General features: G+C 38.2%; 1 protein-coding gene and 1 non-coding gene across 2 annotated transcripts in view; both read right to left on the reverse strand.

The window, feature by feature from the left end:
* Positions 1 to 1,022: 1,022 nt before the first annotated feature.
* Positions 1,023 to 1,155, reverse strand: LOC141413170 (small nucleolar RNA SNORA71). Its single transcript, XR_012437981.1, has one exon. It is a non-coding gene; the product is annotated as a small nucleolar RNA SNORA71 (small nucleolar RNA).
* Positions 1,156 to 10,080: 8,925 nt separating this feature from the next.
* The window catches only part of Frem2 (FRAS1 related extracellular matrix 2), a 160,410-nt gene continuing 152,002 nt past the window's right edge, over positions 10,081 to 18,488 (reverse strand). Inside the window, exon 24 of the mRNA XM_020184528.2 lies at positions 10,081 to 16,296. Coding sequence (XP_020040117.2) covers positions 15,784 to 16,296 — 513 coding nt within the window. The 3' untranslated portion in view covers positions 10,081 to 15,783. The remainder of the gene's footprint in view (positions 16,297 to 18,488) is intronic.

Below are 18,488 nucleotides of genomic sequence, written 5' to 3' on the forward strand. Positions count from 1 at the left end.
ATAGTGACTAAGATTTCAGAATTACTTTTAGTTGTTTTAAAAAAGTATTCTAGATACCTTGTAAAGAAAAATAGGCCTCATATTTATTCTACATATTTGCTTTACAATTTCAAAGTAATTACTTGCTATATCTCCAATAGTTGCAATAAAAACACTCCATACTGAAAATTGTAGCTAATTTTGATGTTAAAGACAAAATATCAGCTGCAAACACAGCACTGCCCCCTCCAGGGTAAATTGTACTCAGCTCAGGATCCCATCTCTTTACTGCACTGCATGTCTTGGGGTTATTGGCCAATTCCCAGCTGCCTAGCACCTGTATTAGAGGTGGGACAGGGCACAGTAGAACAGAAAGCCCCAGTCAATTTATCTGCTTTCAAGTGAGAATGTTTGTAAAAGGTGTCATGGTTAAAATCACTGGGGAACATTATCCTGTAAATTTAGTGCTTTCACTCTGTTTGTCCCAAGAATCACAAGTAGTAAAGAATTGTTTGTAGTCTCTCCCCCACCCCCCAATAACTTGTTGCAAATAAAGAAGCCATAGAATATGAATGTATTTTAAAAATTGCTTTTTTGGGGGTTATTTTGTTACCAAGGCACAATTTTCTTTTGGGATTAGTTTTGAGAAATGGCTAGAATTTTTTAAGTTACTACTTATTAACAGCTCATGGTTGCACTGTGCTCATCCCTTTATAGATACCAAGAAGTATATTTATTTTACACATGAGAAGGTGATATCCAGAGATTAAATCACTTGTCCGAGTTCCCTTAGCCAGTCAATGTCAGATTAGGATATTTACATATCTATCTATCTATCTATCTATCTATCTATCTATCTATCTATCTATCTATCTGGTAGCACTGAGGTTTGTACTCAGGGCCTCACACTTGCTAGGCAGGTGCTCTACCACTTGAGCCACTATATCCTGGGCTGGCTTTGAATATTGATCCTATTGATCTCTGCCTAGGATTACAGGTGTGAGCCACCAGTGCCTTGCTGGGTTAGGATTTTTTTTAAGACACGTGTGGAAGCTCCAAAATTTGAAAGGAACAAGAGAGGACCCTCCAAACATGGGAAATGCTATTAGCACTTCCTCTCTCTGCCCTATCAATGATGAGGTCACAGGCAGTCCACAGTCACTTTCAAATGCAGGCCCTGGGCTAGGATTTTTAAAAGACACTTCTGACTTGCTTTATATATCATTGAATTTTATTTGAGGAGAGAGGGGGGAAATAGAGCCCTCCAGGTGACTTTTTGTCTTCACTACCGAACTTAGGTTCTAGAATCGTAGGAGTTCACTGTAGTGCCTAGGACTACACACACCTGCACAATGGTGTGTTTGTGCAAACACACTCCACACAGGCTTCTCACTCTTCCAAGTAACATCAGCACCCTCACATTCTCCATTTCCTCATAGCACCACCCTGCCCTTTCTTTCCTCACACACCTCCTTCAATACATGGGCATTAGCTACATATCAATGCAAAACGGGATCTTACTCTACCTTCAGGTTTGTAACTTTTTTTCCCATAACACTGTATGATTTTAGGGCAATCTACAACTTATGATTCATACTGGATTCTACTATTTATAAGACTCCAGTACTCATTCTTAGTCCACCGAGGTTCACATGGTTTTCCTTATAGACTAAGTACTTGGATTGTAACAGAACTGGGGACTTTGGTGCATAGGCAGGAATCTAAGATAGGTCACCAAAATAAGCCAGAATGTGAGGTCATGAAGTTATATCAGTTAGATACTTAACAGGTGACCTTATATTCTGAGGAAATGGCACTGGACTCACATAGCTCTACCCGCTATGGCACTTGGGAGGAGGAGTCCTTTTTTTTTTTAAGCCCTACTACGCTTTTTCCTTTCCTTTTTTTTTTTTTCAAATAAAGTTTTTAATAGCATATGATAGTTTTACAGGGGGTTTTGTTGTGACATTTATATATATATATGGTTTAGTTCATCTCATCTATTACTCTCCCTCTTCCCTTCTTGAACTGCCTTCCACAGGTTTCACTATTCCATGCCCATCTATGTAGAGAAGGTACCTCAACCATGTTCACCTTCCTTAACCCTCTCCATTTTCCTCCCCTTCCCATTCCTTCCCTCCCCTTAACATGACCTGTTTTACGTTCCTGTCCTTCATTGTTTCAGTGTCTGTTCATTGTTCAGCGAAGTTTTGCCTGTGTTTTACCTGTAAACATATTGTACTTTAGTCAGACTAACCCCCTCTATTACTTTTCCTTATCTTCCCCTCCATCCTGTATTGTTCAGCTGTTTTCAGTGTGTTTCTTTGTGTCTTATTCCTACACAGATATGATGTATTTCAATATTATTCATGCTCTAGAGAGGCGCCCTACTTGTACAAGAGCATTTTACTGGCCCTTGCAAAAATCTCTTCTTAGCCTTGTTGCAGAAATCTATAGTGATTCCTTGTTTGGTGATTTGCATTAAAAATGCACATTTTTTTTGGCAATGCACAAGAAAACACTAAATTAGTGGTTGGTGGTGAAGGTAAACATTCATTTGCTCACTGACTCTTTCAAATGCACACCTCTTTCCCCCAAAAGAAAAAGAACACACACACAAAACAAAACAAAACAAAAGTATAACCTGTTTGCATCCCATGGATTGGGATTGGGGTATGAGAGCTACATCAGAATCTGTGGGGTAATGGAATATACAGCTTGAAAACTCCCTAGGAGATTCAAGTGATTTCATTCCCTGCAATGTTAAGCCTTATTCAGTCTTTAGTCATTTATTACATTATTATTATTATTATTATTAAAGGTCATTTATTACATTATTATAAAAGGCTGACTAAAGAGAGACCTTTGGAAAGAAAGTATATTTGGGGACCAGGAGTCTGTAGAGGAATCAGGTAAGGTCAGAGCTCTTCTGGCATGTGAAGGCCAAGGATTATATTCAAAATACTGTCACCCTCCCCACCTACCCCTTTAATAAGTCTAAGGCTCAGGTTATTTTCCCCTGAGGGAGGAAAACAAAGCCAAGAGTGGAGCCAGCAAGCAATTATTCTCTTTGTAATGCAGCCGCAGGACCCATTCATTGCATCAATTTTTAAGCCAGTACAGATAATCTGCACCAGTTGATTTCCTTGTTTATTTTATTATTATTATTATTTTTTTATGGTGCACTAGGGCTTGAACTCAGGGCATCCTTCTTTAATGGGAATTGCCTGACCCTGACCCCAAGACTAAGTTAGGGCCTAAAATTTTCACTTTTCACAGTATTGCCCCTTTTGCTGGGCCCAAGGTAATTCCAGTGCTGCTTTAGTCTGGTAGGCCTGTTAGAACAAAACATTATAAACAGATTGCTTATAAACACCAGAAATTTATTTCTCACATTCTGGAATCAAGGTCAAGGCACTGGCAGATTCCATGTCTGATGAGGGCCCACTTTCTGGTCCTTAGATGGAAACTTCTACCTGCTTCCTCATATGGCAAAAGGAGTGAGGGGTCTCTTTGGGTCTCTCTTGTAAGGACACTGATCTCAATAATGAAGCCTCTGTCCTTACTGTCTAATCACCTGCCAAAGGCCCTACCTCCTAAAACCATCACCTCAAGGGTTAGGACTTCAAGACTGAATTCTTGAGGGACACAGACATTCAGACCATCATAAATGCCTCCTGGTTGGATGCCAGTTGTGGTGAATGCTCATCCCATGGAGTTCTAAGCTACCAGAAGACAAGGGCTAACACTGAGAGATTGTACAAGGAGGGGAAGGGAATTCCTGAAAAGGAAATTTTGGCTGGAAGTAGTGTTGATGGTGAAATCTGGAAAAATACCTTGGAGGACATGTAGTCTGTGAGTTTTTTAACTGTTAGTTAGCTTTAAGGCCTTGAAATATCCTTTAATGGAAATTTAGCCAAGCACTATGTATATAATTGATAACCCTGGAGCAGCTCTGGAAGAAGTAGGAGACTGAGGCTGTGTCTCCTGCTCTGTTCTTTCCATTCCCAATTCCACTTTACACTGGTCATCTTTGAAAAACTCTAGTTTCTGGATCACAGCTGTGACGGACTAGTTGACAAAGACCTAGAGAAGTGAAGTGACTACCCAAGGCCACAGAAACAAGATGTGACAGTTATGATTCACTACTCTCAAATCTAAAGTAATGGAAGCTGGGCATGCTGGTGGATATCTGTAATCTAGTACTAAGGAGATGGAGGCAGGAGGATGGTGAGTTCAAGCTTAGCTTGGATTATATAGTGAGATCCATCAAAATGAAATGAAACAATACACTGTAATATAAAGCAGGGAAAACCAGTTTTTCCTACTGCACATTGACTCTTAGGTCAGTCTCAGTTTCTAGTGGTTGTTGGTGTCATATGATAGTCATTGAGAGCATCTGGCTGTGCATTATCTTGGAGCAGGGATCTCCTGAGACAACTTCCAGAGTTCTAAATGGGAATGGGGGAGGAGTAAGGAGCAGGATTCCCCCGCCCCCCCTCTGCCCTTGCTGTTTATTTACCTAAAGCAGTCTCTCCCTCTCCATCTCCCTCCCTCTCACTTCCTTTTTCTCTCCCTCTTTCTCCCTCCTCTTCTGCTCCCCCTCCTCCTCTCCTTCTCTGTCCTTTTCCTACCTGCTCCCTTTTTACCTTTCTATCTTCATTTCTTTTAAACCCCAGACATACATTTCCCACCTTTCACAATTGGACTTTTGTATTTTCCTCCAAAACAACTCATTCTCTTAGGTAGCACTGCCCTGAGTGGAGAATGACAACAAGCCAGGATTCAGAAGATATCAACCCAGAGGATAACTTGATCTTGGACTTCTAGCCTCTAGAATTGTGAGAAAATAAATTGCTGTTTAAGTCAGTCAGTCAGTGGTTCTTTGTTATGGCAGCCCCAGCAAATCAACACAGCCCCCTCTTTTAGTGATTTTAAGACTCGGATCTTGCATCAATATTTCCTCCATGCTGCTGAGGAAGTGTAAAGAGGTATAAATCGCCAGTTGCTTACTTGGAAGCTCCTAACCTTGCTACCTTTAAAATGAACTGGAGAACCTTAGGAAATCCTGGTACCTGGGTTCTAGTCCCAGAGTTTCTGACTAAATGTGAAGTTTGACTGCACATTTCCCATATGCAATACTAAAGTATATAGCCAATGGAGAACATTAACTTTAGAATGATGGCTGTACTGCACTTGCTTGTCTGTAGTATTTCATAAACTTTGTTTCTGTCCCTGATATGTAAAATTTAGGGAAAGTGGTTCTTCTAAACTCAATGTTTACCAGTATGGTAGATTTTCAACATGTGACATCCAATGAAATGTGAGGAAGGTAATAAGACCCTGGAAAACAAATACCAGGAGGACCTCTTTTAAGTGAGGGGTGCAGGTTGTAGTTACAGAAAAAATATAGTATTTCCCTGACATGACAATGTACTGTTTCATCTGCAGAATTTTTTATGAAAATTCAATTTTTGAACCCAGCCTCTCCAGGGCTCAGGCTGCTCCAAATATATCACCCTGAATCTTAGGAAACTAATAAAATGTTCTGCATTTCTGTAGGTCAAAATTATTTGCTCTTTTCTGAGCCCTCTGAAATTCTGTCAAAATTGGATCGATTTTGACACCATCACAATGTTATTTACTCCTTTTCTCCAATATCTCAGATATACCTAAGAAAATAAAATAAAAACTATTTTTCTGAAATTAACTCAAAATAGTTGATTTAAAAACCCTTTGGGAAGAATAATGGAGAGGGTGAATTCAAGTATGATATATTTGATATATTGTAAGAACTTTTGTAAGTGCCACAATGTACCCCCACCTAACACAACAATAAAAAAAGAAAAAACTTTTGACATTTAATTTATTTTTGTCCTTTTATTGAGTTGCTTAAGGGAATTATATCTCCAGGTAGATTTTCCTTTCTAATAAAAAAGTCAGGACTGCTTGACTGATGCTGGGAAAACTGGAACCTGGGGGAACATAAGATAAGAGTCCAGGTGTTCCTTTCCTTGTGTTCAGAAGACCATGAATTCAGTCTTTACCCCTGCAGGGATGCCTGGCCTCAGCCTTTGCCCCTGAGCCTGCAGACTTGACAAATTGTCACCTGAAAGAGGTGGCTGGCATTCATGGTTTAGACTATTCTAGTAAAGGAAATATAGAGAGGACAGTATAAAATGTTTCCAGAAGTTTTTACATTTTTAAACTGCCAGGATAGAAATTTCTCTGTAATACAATTTTTGCCTGCTTGCAATTTTGTAATGTCTCTGTTGGATCAAAAAACAAAACAAAAATAAAAAAAAAAACCAAACAAAATAACCTTCCTCAGTGCTTCAAATCACAGTGGAAAAATGCTAATGGATGACATTCCTGTTAACCATCTTAGGTTAAAAAAAAAAAAAGAAAAGATAAAAGGGAGGCGGGCACTTCCCAGGAGAGAAGCAGAGCCCAAGTTAGGCTCAGCGAGCTTGGCTTTATCATCTGTCTGTCCCTACATGTGATGGTGGGGACAGAGTGGTGGTGGGGGCTCTGAAAATAAAAAAGAACAACTCATCAACAGACTATGGAAAAAACATTTGATTTCAGGAAACATGATATTAGTACTTAATAATTTAGATAGAAGTTCAAATTGTTGAAAATCCCTTTTGACTGTCTTTTGGATGTTTGAATCTTTATTCTTTACTGTATAATAAGTAATCAATCAGAGAGTTTTGGACCAAGGACAGTGAAAACTGTCTTCTCCTTGCTAAACTCTCTGATTAATTAATCACCTCAGCACCAGTTATCCGACAAGTAGGGACAGCATTTGTGCACCAGAGCCCACTGAAATTATCCACACTGCTCCATCTTAAGCCTGCTCACCATGCTTCTCCATTCATTCCCACAGAAATAACAATAAAGGCTTTTCCCCAAGTTTCCCCTTGCACATTCTGCCTCCTGACTGACCCTGGTGCTCTCTCTGTGGCTGTCCATGGAGCCATGGAGTGGCAGGCCTCATCTTGTTGGGAACTATGAGTGTAATACGCCACACTTTTAATGATAATCATCTGATTTGTTGGCATTGCTGCATCTGAATAATAATAATAATAATAATAATAATAATAATAATAAAATACCCTATGTTTAAAATACCAAGTCATGAGCTTGGGAACCATCTCCATAGGGAGCTATTTGTCTGTAATTCATCTATATGGAGCAGGACCTGCTTTAGTGTCCATAGACATGATACACTGTGTGGATGGACAACAGAAAGCCAAAAATCTGTACACTACAGAGCTCCTTTGATCTGAGACACTGCCCTTGAGGCCTTCTCTTTTGACACTCGGGTACCACTAGTACTTCATAATTTAGGGTTCTCTCTTGAATGTAAGCAAAGTGGTAGTAATGGAGGGAGATGGGGTCTTGTCCTCATGGAACATGGATGAACCACACCAGCCATGGCTATGCTGGATTCTAATACAGCCTACATGGTTCTAACTCTCTAAATGACTTCAGTTCTAAGAAAGAACTGGGGAAATATTTTTACCTCTTTTTTTTTTTTGCATATGCCTCCCTCAGGTGTTATTCCCCTAATAATGATCCTGGATGACTCTTCATTCCCCACTTCCTTCAAGCTTAATGTTGCATTGTTTAATAAGCTTCTCTATTGCCTTTTTCCACTTTGCTGTCAGTTACATTTAAATTACTAGGGTCCCATCTTAACATCTTGAAATGCTCTATGGACTATTGGGAAAACAGATTTTCAAAGATCATTGACAAGCTTCCTTTAGGGTTTTTGGGTTGGTTGAAGGATGGGGTGTACTGTAGAGTGTAGTCTCTGATTCTTCTGGCTCCATGCCTGATGATTTTCTTCCCTAGTCAGGTTTACCTTACTAAGTTTGCTTTGCTTATCTCCCTCCTTGAAATTGGGGGTGTCTGGAGTGATTGTGTTTTTAGAGAAGATTTTTGTCTTCCACTGTCAATATCCTGGTGGGACTGGCTCACGAGTCTTCCCTTCTCTGATTCCCTTGCTCAGACTTCCTGAAGGCCTGGCTTTCTCTCTAGCAGTGTGGAAGTTTCCCACTGCACAGGCCAGTGTTATTCTTTTCCTTCTAGGAAAGATTGGTTGAGCTGAATTACTTCTGATGATTATAACCTTTTTGCTACCACATGGTCGTTTCTGTCCTCAGTCTTGAAAACGCTGAATGAGCTTTAACATAGGACTTCTTTTCCTTCTACCTTACCTTCTCCTTTTTTTTTTCCCTTTTCTTGGAATTATCCTTCAGTATCTGTAAAAGGTTGTGTTTACATTCCCTTTTGGTATCAAGTATTAGTGTTTTCATGTCAAAAGTATGACCTGATGATAAATCAAATGACCATTGATTAGATGAAATTTGCATAAGTAATCAGTTCATATTGGAAGTAAAGGCCATATTGGTTGATTCATCCGCATTGTTGAAGCTCAGGAGGGCTTCCTAATTCCAGCAGGGTCTAGTCACCTGTTCCCTGGGACAAAGGATTAGTCACTCCAAATATGTTGTTGCCTTCAAATATACATTGTCCATGGAAGGCTTCAGGTTGTTATCTTCACCCTTTCCAACTTGTGGGCAGGCACTAAGTCCCTGTGGGTATATCAGTGGAAGAGTGGCAAATGCTTTCCAACAGTATAAAGGTGGTAGGGAAGCACATGTACCAAGCAGCCAAAAGATCTACATGAATGAGCTTTGACTCCAGAACAGAATGAAAATAATTGATATTCATTGCAGACTATTAAGAATTCTGTGACTCCAGTGTAAAATAAAAATTAAAGAATGCACCACAAGAGCCAGGTGTGAAAGTGTACACCTGTAATCCCAGCTACCTAGGAGGCAGAGATAGGAGGATTGTGGTCCCTGAAAACTTAGAAAAAGGCACAAGACCCTATCTGAAAAATATCTAAAGCAAAAGAGCTATGGAAATAGCCAATATGCCTCACTACTGATGAATGAATTAAGAAAATGTAGTATTTATATATAATGGAATTTTATTTAGCTACAAACAGGAATAAAACTTTGTCTTTTTCAGGTAAATGGATGGAACTGGAGACCATCATCTTAAGTGAAGTTATCCAGGTTCAGAAGGGCAAAACCCACATGTTTTCTCTCATATGTGGAATATAGATCTAATACAAATACAGCAATTTAAAACAGATCACACTGATGGGAGGTCACATATGAGAGAGGGAGGGTAAAAGAAGGAGGTTAAAAAGGTGAATATGGTTGATGTACTCTCTATACAAGAATGAATATAGAATTTTTAAACCTGTTTTAACCACCATAAGAAGAGTACTAAGTTAGAATGAAGAAAAATAGAGATGAACCAAGTCAGGTTATAATACATATATACATGGAAATGTGTAGGTATCTTTAACAAACAAAAATGTGATTTTTTTTTTTTTACAAAACTGGAGAACAGGAGGGTTTAAAAGGTCCTGTTTAGGGGGGCTGGTACCAGTGGGAGGGAAGAGGAGGTAGGGAAAAGATGGAGGAGGGTGAATATAGTACAAATACTGTGTACATATGTATGTAAATGTTGAAACTATCCCAGGAATGGGGAGGGGTAGTTAAAGGAGAATGATAGAGGGGGTGAATTTAAGTATGATATATTTGAATGCTTGCTTAGAAAGCACAAAGCCAAATGTTCAAATGCCAGTACTACCAAAAAGGAGAAAAAAAAAGAAAACCAAACAAAAAAAAGAATGCACTACAATAAATTTGACCATTTGAATATATTTATATGGACTTTATGTATATTAAACACATGATATACTATGAAAGAAAACAGGTATATGCATGAAACACAAGTGATAGCAAGAGTTATTTTTAAATGGATCTGAGACTTAATGACTCCAAATTATTCACATAATTAAACTTGAGTATCCAGCAAATAATCTAGTAACTTTGCAAATACATGAAAAATAAAAAATTAGAGTTTATTAGTTTTTGGAGAGTTCCCATGGGAAACTAACAAAGTTCTATTAAGTTTTGTAAGTACTTCATTACACACAGATACGCAACTCGGTGGTTGAAGATAAATTCATTAAGTGTTAGGGAGGGCACTGGGAAGGAAGCAACCACTTAATTCAATTATAAAACACACAGTTCCTTGTCCAGGATAAAGTTTTTTTTTTTTTTTAATACACAAATGGGTTTTAGAAATATCTTGCCAAAAACTGGAATTCCTGATATCATAGGCAAAGACTTTGCTATGTATCACTTTATGTAAGGTATTTTATGTTGGCCTCTACATATATTATCTTTTATTTTTGCAGTAATTTTATTTCTATATTTTAAGGTAGTTTTTTATTATAATGGCCTTTAACTTTTTTAGCTTTTAAAATTTTACATTCTTTTTTTCTTTCTTTTAAGGGAAGGAAAAAAAAACTTCCTTCTTTTGTGAGAGGATGATCCAAACAGTGTGAAAAATAAAACTCCACAATAGAAATGGATCGTCTAATTGACCATGTACTAAGCCAGGGCACCGTGGGCTGACTAGTAAAAGAGCATTGTGCAGTTAATCATTAGAACTTTACAATTTCCAGTGCCACTGACATCCTAGCAATCTCTTTTGGCTACTGATTTCAATTATCCTAAAGAACTACACATATGTGATCTTTGGCTTTTATTCCTAATTAATGAAATCTTTAAAGGGATTTTTTTTAAATATTAAAGATTAAGGTTGAACTTCCACTGACAGAAAAAAATCAAGGCACAAATTGTCATCAAATTACTTAACATGATCCTTTTGATGTTTGGCAGGAAGTCCTTTGTTGCTATTACCTCAAAGCTTAAAAATTATATAGAGGAAGTATAAATGCTACACAAATGCTGTGTGGGCCCACAGCACTGGCATGGAGAAGAATGTCTACTACCTAGTAAGCATGGTGATGGTTTCACCAGGAAAACAGAATTGTCACTGGAACAATGAAAAACACATCTCAGAGAAAGGAAAACCTAGTCTATGAAGTTAAAGAAAGAAAAAGAGAGTTAAAGAAAGAGAGAAGAAAGTTTTTGTGTGTTGTTGTCCTTCAGCAAAACAAAGTATTGGAAAAAATACTTTGTTTGCACAGAAGCAAACTAAATGCATTTGAAAGATAGGTAGGGAAGAAAGCAAAACTGTTCAAGGTTTTCAAATTTAATATTCTGACTTTTTCCCAATAAAAAAATCAAAGAGAGATGTACTTTAGTATATTTTGTTTTATCAAGTTTTGTCTGAGAGAAAACCAGCTTTTTCCCTCTATTATTTCTAAGTAATCTCTATTAGATTTCTGTGTAATCTTTCTGGTAGAAAGGGAAGGAAAATATGTCCTATTTTAGAGCCTTTTAAGAAAATCAAAATAACTTCTCAAATCTCAAAATCTTTTGTTCTTTAATATGAAAGGATATGGAAAAGGGAAGAAATACACAGTGAGGGACCCTTTTAACCCATGGATAATATTTGTATTACTATGCAATACTAGAATCAATTCTAGGAAAATATTTTAAGGAAATATATTAGCCTTTGAGCCAATGTCATACAGACTCCCCTGAGGTTTTCACACATGACTTTCTGCTGGACTTGATAATAATCATGAGTTATTTCAGTTATACTATGCCTTTAGGGTCATCTCTTTTTAGAAATGGGATTTTTAAATAATGTACATGTTTGTGTGTGTATAACAATACTAGTATTTACAGTTTTCTCCCAAATTAAACATTTCTGAAGTTTGTTTCTGGCAGTACTGGGGTTTTAACTCAGGGCTTTGTGCTTGCTAGGCAGGTGCTCTCCCACTTGAGCCATTCTGCCAGCTCATGAACTTTGGCTAGTCAGATTAACCAAACATTTGAGTCCCATTCATTTGCCATAGAGTTGTGGAGACACTTGTTTTCATCCTTTTATTATTGCTATCATCGCTAGAAAAATGAGAGTTTCAAAGAGTAGTCACATGTATGTTTTAAAAATAATACAATTATGAAAAATTCCAACTTGCAAAACATTTACATCTTTAGCAATTTTTCCTTTTTCCTGTGAAAGAACTGAAATGGTTTTCCAGTCAAATTAACTAGGAATTTTCAAAATAAAACTTCCAACTTTAAAAATCATAATGTCATTTCATTCAGCACTAATATTGCAACTTTCACCTTATTCATCTTGGAAATATTTTAACTCCTAGCATCAATACATATGAGGACAGGTTCCCTGAAATTTTCACGCAGGTCTATTTTAACTTTTAATGTTGACCTTGGACTTGGTACCCTGGAAAAGATTAGAGGTAAATGATTGATAAAGCTCCTTTACTGCTTACAGATAGAAATCCCTTCATCTTGAGCCCACAATGGGTCCTTGTCATCACAAATGCTATGCTGTGGCCTTGTAGCAGGGTTCTACCTGGTCTTTACTCACATTGTCCAAACACTGTGGATGCTGGTGAGAGGGTGGACTTCAGGAGGTGATGATGACACTAAAGGAGGACGAGTTCATGTGCTACATCCCTTTCTTGTAATAAAGGGGCCCTGGCATGCACTAAAAGGAAAAGAAAATTCAGGGTCATCTTCATCCATACCATGTACATCCTCTGTGTGGGTCTGAGATATTACTGATTTAAAACATTTTGTATTACATCTGTGATAAGAGTGATTCATATCATGTGGAGTGTGTTTTAGACAAAAAAGAGTAGAATCTAATGTTGGTGCCCCAGAGAGATTTTTGAATTGTGGTTCACAGATATGCCAGGTGTGTGCTTGGTCCAGAAGAGAATCTTAATGCAAATCCTGAAATGTTAGTCCAAAGAAAGAGCATCATTTGGCTATACACTGACTGAGGACATGGAGAGTAACTTGTTTTCGATGTAATCTCTCAGAATGGCTAACTGATCCTAGGAGAGCTTTCAGTGAATGTTGTTCAAGGGAATGAACAGGAATGAAATGATTATTAAAATTTATTTATGTATTTTAATGCTTCCTGGTTTATATGCTTAGAGAGCCATTAATGGTGATATTTATTTATTTGGTAGGGCTGGGGTTTTAACTCAGGGATTCATGGGTGCAAGGCAGAAGCTCTATTGCTTAAGTCACCCCTCCAGGTGGTAATATTTTTGCTTTTTGGTTGTGTGTAATACCAATGAGACCTTTATTGGGGTCATGAGGTATTGAGGAATTAAGGAGATATTATTGCTGACAATCTTCTCTCTAGGGTAAGTTATTTCATGTATTTGTTCTCACACTACTGGGATAGTTCCCTAAACACAAAATAATGAAAACAAGAGTCTGATTTATTTAACAAAATTTTTCCTTATTTTTCCCACTAAAAAGAGTTTTAAAAATACTTAATGTATGTTAAACCACATATTCAGTAAATAGATATTTAAAAGATTATGCAAAAATTCAAATGCTTTCTACTTAAGAAAGCTATATCTACTTGTTACTCCTTTTTCAATGGGTAAAGGGGAGGAAGAATGGAAAGGGAGGGAGGAAGAGAAGAGATGAGCAGAGAGAAAGATAATTTCTTTTGGAGGGAAGGTTAGACTCGTTCTGTAAACATGTTATTTAATTTATAGACAGTTGCTTCACTGGAACAATACATTATGGAGTGAAATTTGCTATCAAATCAGCCAGCCCAAAAGAGATTTGTCATAATAATGCTTCACTGATCACTGTCCGCTGGTTGAGATCAGAGATTGCGTCATAGCCAGATTCTAAAGCTTTTAACTACTAAAGTACAGAAAGTGGGTTGAGAACTTGCTCCAACAGTCTTTGTAAATTGAACCCAACCCTAAGTAGTGAAAGTGCATGGACTACTTGAAGCTGCTTCATTCATGTTAATTATGAGGTAGCTAAAGATATAGCTAAGCACCTGCCAGAAGATAGAGCAAAAGAAGGAGGATAGCTAATTAAGAAAGTATCACTGCTTATTTTGATAAACGAACTCCTAGGCTGTACAGTACCTCTATTTTTAGAAGTCATTAGTAGGTACTTTTGAAATTTGTTAATTCCTCAGTAGAAGGACACTATAGTCTACTTTATTCTTTAAAAGACTTTGAATGTGAAGTGCAGAGCTGCCCAAGAGAAGGGAAGCAAGTATCACTTTTCAGCTCTCTCCCACTGCCAGTGTAGCTTCCTTTTTTCAACCAAGAGATGGTTGCCACTCACAGGTATGATGAACAGGTATGACCTGGGGAGAAGTTTGCCTTTCCCAAACCTCCATTTCACCATGATGCCTCCCTTAGCCAGGTGATGGCTGAGGTGAAAAATGGATTCCAGGCAGCACTTGATGGCTTTAACCCTTTTTTCCCCCTTCTGACCTTATTTTTGTCTGAAATACACACACTTACTAGCTTTTGGAAGACTGATCATTAAGCTACAGAAGTTTTCCCCCTTCAACCAATATTTCTTCCATTTGGTAAGAACACGTATTTGCAGAAAAGCAATGCCAAGGAAGCTCATTCAAGTTCCCTGGCTTTGTAAGGGGAAAGATAAGCAGTGTTACAAATTATATTTTTAGATACTGTCAAGAGCTCAATGCACTAATTCATTGAAGTAGGGATGCCAGAGAGCAATGCTTTCTTCTTGGATCAAAGAAGAATATGATCAGTGGCACGGGTCATCTCCAACACCATTCTAGAATGACGGTTTAGAGATTTCCATCATTTGGACCAGATGGTGACTAGAAATCTACTTACATGTCCTAAGGTCGAGTTAAGTTCTGCATGCTATTATGTGGCTATGCTACTCCAAGGGCTAATCTCATTTATTTCTCATCTGTCATAATGTCTTTTTATTTTAAAGTATGTGTAAGAGGCACTCTGGTTATACATATTTTATTAATAAATACCACTTTCACTCTTCACCATCTGTAAAGATGTTTCTCGTTATCATTTATGGGTTCAATACTGCAAACATCTAGGCTCAGTTCTTGGAGAACATTGTCTTGTAGTGAATCTGACTCTATGGCATTTCTTTGTCATCAAGTCACCAACCCTCATGTTTCCCACAAATATGCAAATATGTAGCACCAAAAAAAAGCATATTATTATTATATTCCCATGCAAGGGCTCTGCTATCATTCACTCTATACCCAAACAGAACAGCCTCTCTCAAAAATATTTCCCAGAATTAACATATTCTTTGGTTTAACTTAAAATTAAATAATCAAATAAAACACAGAGGGCCTGAAAAGAATGAGAAGCAATTCAAATCCAAGTGAGGAAGTTATTTTCTTTCTATATTTCTTTCCACTCTCTCCCAAACAGCAGAAAAGTGATTTGTGGGTTGAGCTAGCCCTGGTCATAATTCTACATTGTCTTCACTTATTAGAAAACTTGTCATAATAAGAATGTGTTCATCACTCTTCCATCACTGCTAATTGAAATCTTTTTAGTAATAATCAGTTATACAATGAATAAACAATGTGATAATTGCACCTTCAAAGTTCACACTAACGTAACAATAGACTTCTCTTAAACTTCTGAGAAAGTCTGTTAGCACCTTTGAGTAGGTTCACCTCTACTATGTAGAGAACATGCCTAAAACAGGAAGTACACTCCTTGCCATCCGTCCATGGCTCTGTGTAGGTGTGACCCTGTTGTTGATGGTTTCTGAGCAACAGGACAGATGTGGCCTGAACATATGTTTTGGTGAATGAAAGAACAGACAGAATTCAAATCAAAGTACTTTAGCATGATCAGGTTCTCTGAGCAGCTTCATCACAGAAGTCCCCAGTTCTCTGCTGTTTATCAAAAGCATCTGGGGTTCTATTATAGTTTTTTCTGAGGCACTTGAGAAGCAGGTTGAATTCCACTTGTGGTGGTCACACCTCTGAGCTGTCACTTTGGTGGCTCTGTGGGGGCATCACAGGCTTGCTGCTGCCAGAGCCTTTTGGGATATTCTTCCCCTTGACACTCCCCTTGCTCTTGCACACCACTACTGCAATGACAGTGAGGCAGACGGTGAGTAATCCTACTGCAGTGCCTCCCAAGACAGTGACTAGGCTGATCTCAGAGCCGGGACTGTTGAGCTCCCGGGGTAGGGTGCTGTCAGGAGGAACTCTGCCTTGGGGGGTCTGCCTCTTTTTGCTGCGGTCCAGGACAATGTGCTGGATGTTTGTTCCTCGGTTGTTTTCAGCACCAATTTCCCTTGCCAGCAGGGATGTGCTCCTGACCTCCCTCTTCTTTCTGTTCTTGATAGTTGCCTGGGGCTTCCTGTGATGCACCAGGGAGTGGTACTGGTACTCCACGCTCCTTTTGCCGATACCTCGAAGGGTGCTGTCTTTCGATCTTACTGTATAGATTGTGTGTATGTACCATTCTCTGCCCAGAGCAACCTAGAAAACACAACCCTCTTTGTTAGGAAATTATTTTCTAAGCTGACCCAATTCATGACTATTTGCAAAAGAAATTAATGGCAGAGATTACGATCATTTCATTTATGGAATTAAGTTATTCAATATTCCTCAGTGCATAATATGTGCAAGGCTTTTTGCAAAGTGCTCTGACTCTGTAATATGTTCTTTTCAACTCTTTTTTTTCCTGCAATGCTGGGGATCAAACCCAAGGACCTTGCACGTAGTAAGCATGTGCCCTACCACTGAACTACGCTCCCAGCTTAAACTGTGCAACTTTTAAGTGACCATGTACTGGTGAATATTTGGTATTTGCAGTCACAGAATGTGAACACAATAAGGACTTTTGATATTTCACAGTTGAGCTTGTTCATTTAAAAAAAAAAACAAACGATTAAGAATACACAGGAAATTAGTGCCTGGCTAGCCTCACTCAATTAGTGTTAGAAGCAGAACTGGAGCTCAAGCCCTCTGAACCTCAGGACTTTTTCAGTATGTCTTGCTGCTTATTTCCATATAAGATCATGGTATAGGGCAGGCAGGCTGTGGGGGAGGAGTGTCAGTTTTTAAGCTTTTCCAGGGCCTGGGAAAATTTGGAAGGATTTTCTGATGACTCTTAGAAGCATTCAGTATTTAGAGAGGTCAGGTGCTTTGAGAGTTAATAGTAAAAATGAAAAAAAAAAGTTGTACTTTCATTTTTTGGTAAGATTCACAATAAGAAGTAGATTTCCTTGAGATTCCTTCCTTAAGAATGCAAATCAAAACCACACTAAAATTCCACCTCACCCCTGTTAGAACACCACCACCAACAAATGTTGTTGAGGATGTGGGGAAAAAGGAACCCTCATACACTGTTGGTGGGAATGTAAGCTAGTGCAACCACTTTGGAAAACAATATGGAGGCTTCTTAAAAAACTAAACATAGATCTGCCATGTGATCCAGCAATTCTGCTCCTAGGTATATAATTGGAGGAATGTGACTCAGGTTATTACAAAGGACCTGCACACCCATGTTTATTGCAGCACTATTCACAATAGCCAAGCTATGGAAACAGTCAAGATGTCCCACTACTGACAAATGGATTAAGAAATGTGGTATTTATACTCAATGTAATTTTATTCAGCCACAAAGAAGAATGAAATTTTGTCATTCACAAGTAAATGGATGGAACTGGAGAACATCATCTTAAGTGAAGTTAGCCAGGCTCAGAAGGCCAAAAATCAAATGTTCTCCCTCATATGTGTACTTTAGACCTAAAACAAATACAGTAATATTATTGGACATGAGCCACACACTAAAGGGAGAAAGCACACGGGAGGAATAGAGAAAGGGAAGGAAACCTAAAACTTGAGTGTGGTTGATGTGGACACTGTACAGGAGCAAATAAAGTAATCTTAAATTAGCAGAGACCACTATGGGAAGGGGTTTAGGAACTAGTGAAGAGGTCTGGTAGAGATGAACTAATGTGGGTTGTAATACACATGTGCATGGAAGCAAAGCTAGGAATCTCTCTGTGTAGCTATCTTTATCTCAAACTAGTAGAATGCTATGTCTTTCTTATTATCTCTTATGTTTTCTCTTCAACAAAATTGGAGAACAAGAGGGTGGAACAGGTTCTGCCTGGAAGCCGGGGGTGGGACAGGGTGGGAGTGTGTGGGGGGAGAGGTGGCCCAAACAATGTATACACATGTGAGTAAATGTAAAAATGATAAAAAAAAATTCCTTCCTTATTTAAGTCAAATAAGACCAACCCATTTCACCTGTCTGTATAAAATAGTGTTTGCGTAAGTTTCAGTAAATATCATTAAGGGTACACTTGTTTTCCTAAGGATCCCCAATGTTAACACATTCGTCCACTAGATGTTGTTATAGCTGCCTGCGTCCCTCTTTACATCTTGTCTCCATGTCAGGATTTTCTTTCTTGGCTTCTGAAATATCTAGAGTGGAGATTTTGCAAGCTGCACACAATTGCTTTTCTGAGTCTAATCAGTTCACTCTAAAAAGATGGCCGTATAAATTCTGTAGGAAAGAAGTATTCAATAAGAAAATTCCCAACTATCAGAATTAGACTTATATTATGAGCTGAATAAGAGCCTTCTTTGTACATAGTCATATTTATACATTGATAAAAAAATTGGTAGATTTTATGGAATGCAGGCTCTTATTAAATGCT

Source organism: Castor canadensis, chromosome 10, assembly GCF_047511655.1.
Source record: "Castor canadensis chromosome 10, mCasCan1.hap1v2, whole genome shotgun sequence".
In the NCBI taxonomy this organism is placed as follows: domain Eukaryota; kingdom Metazoa; phylum Chordata; class Mammalia; order Rodentia; family Castoridae; genus Castor; species Castor canadensis.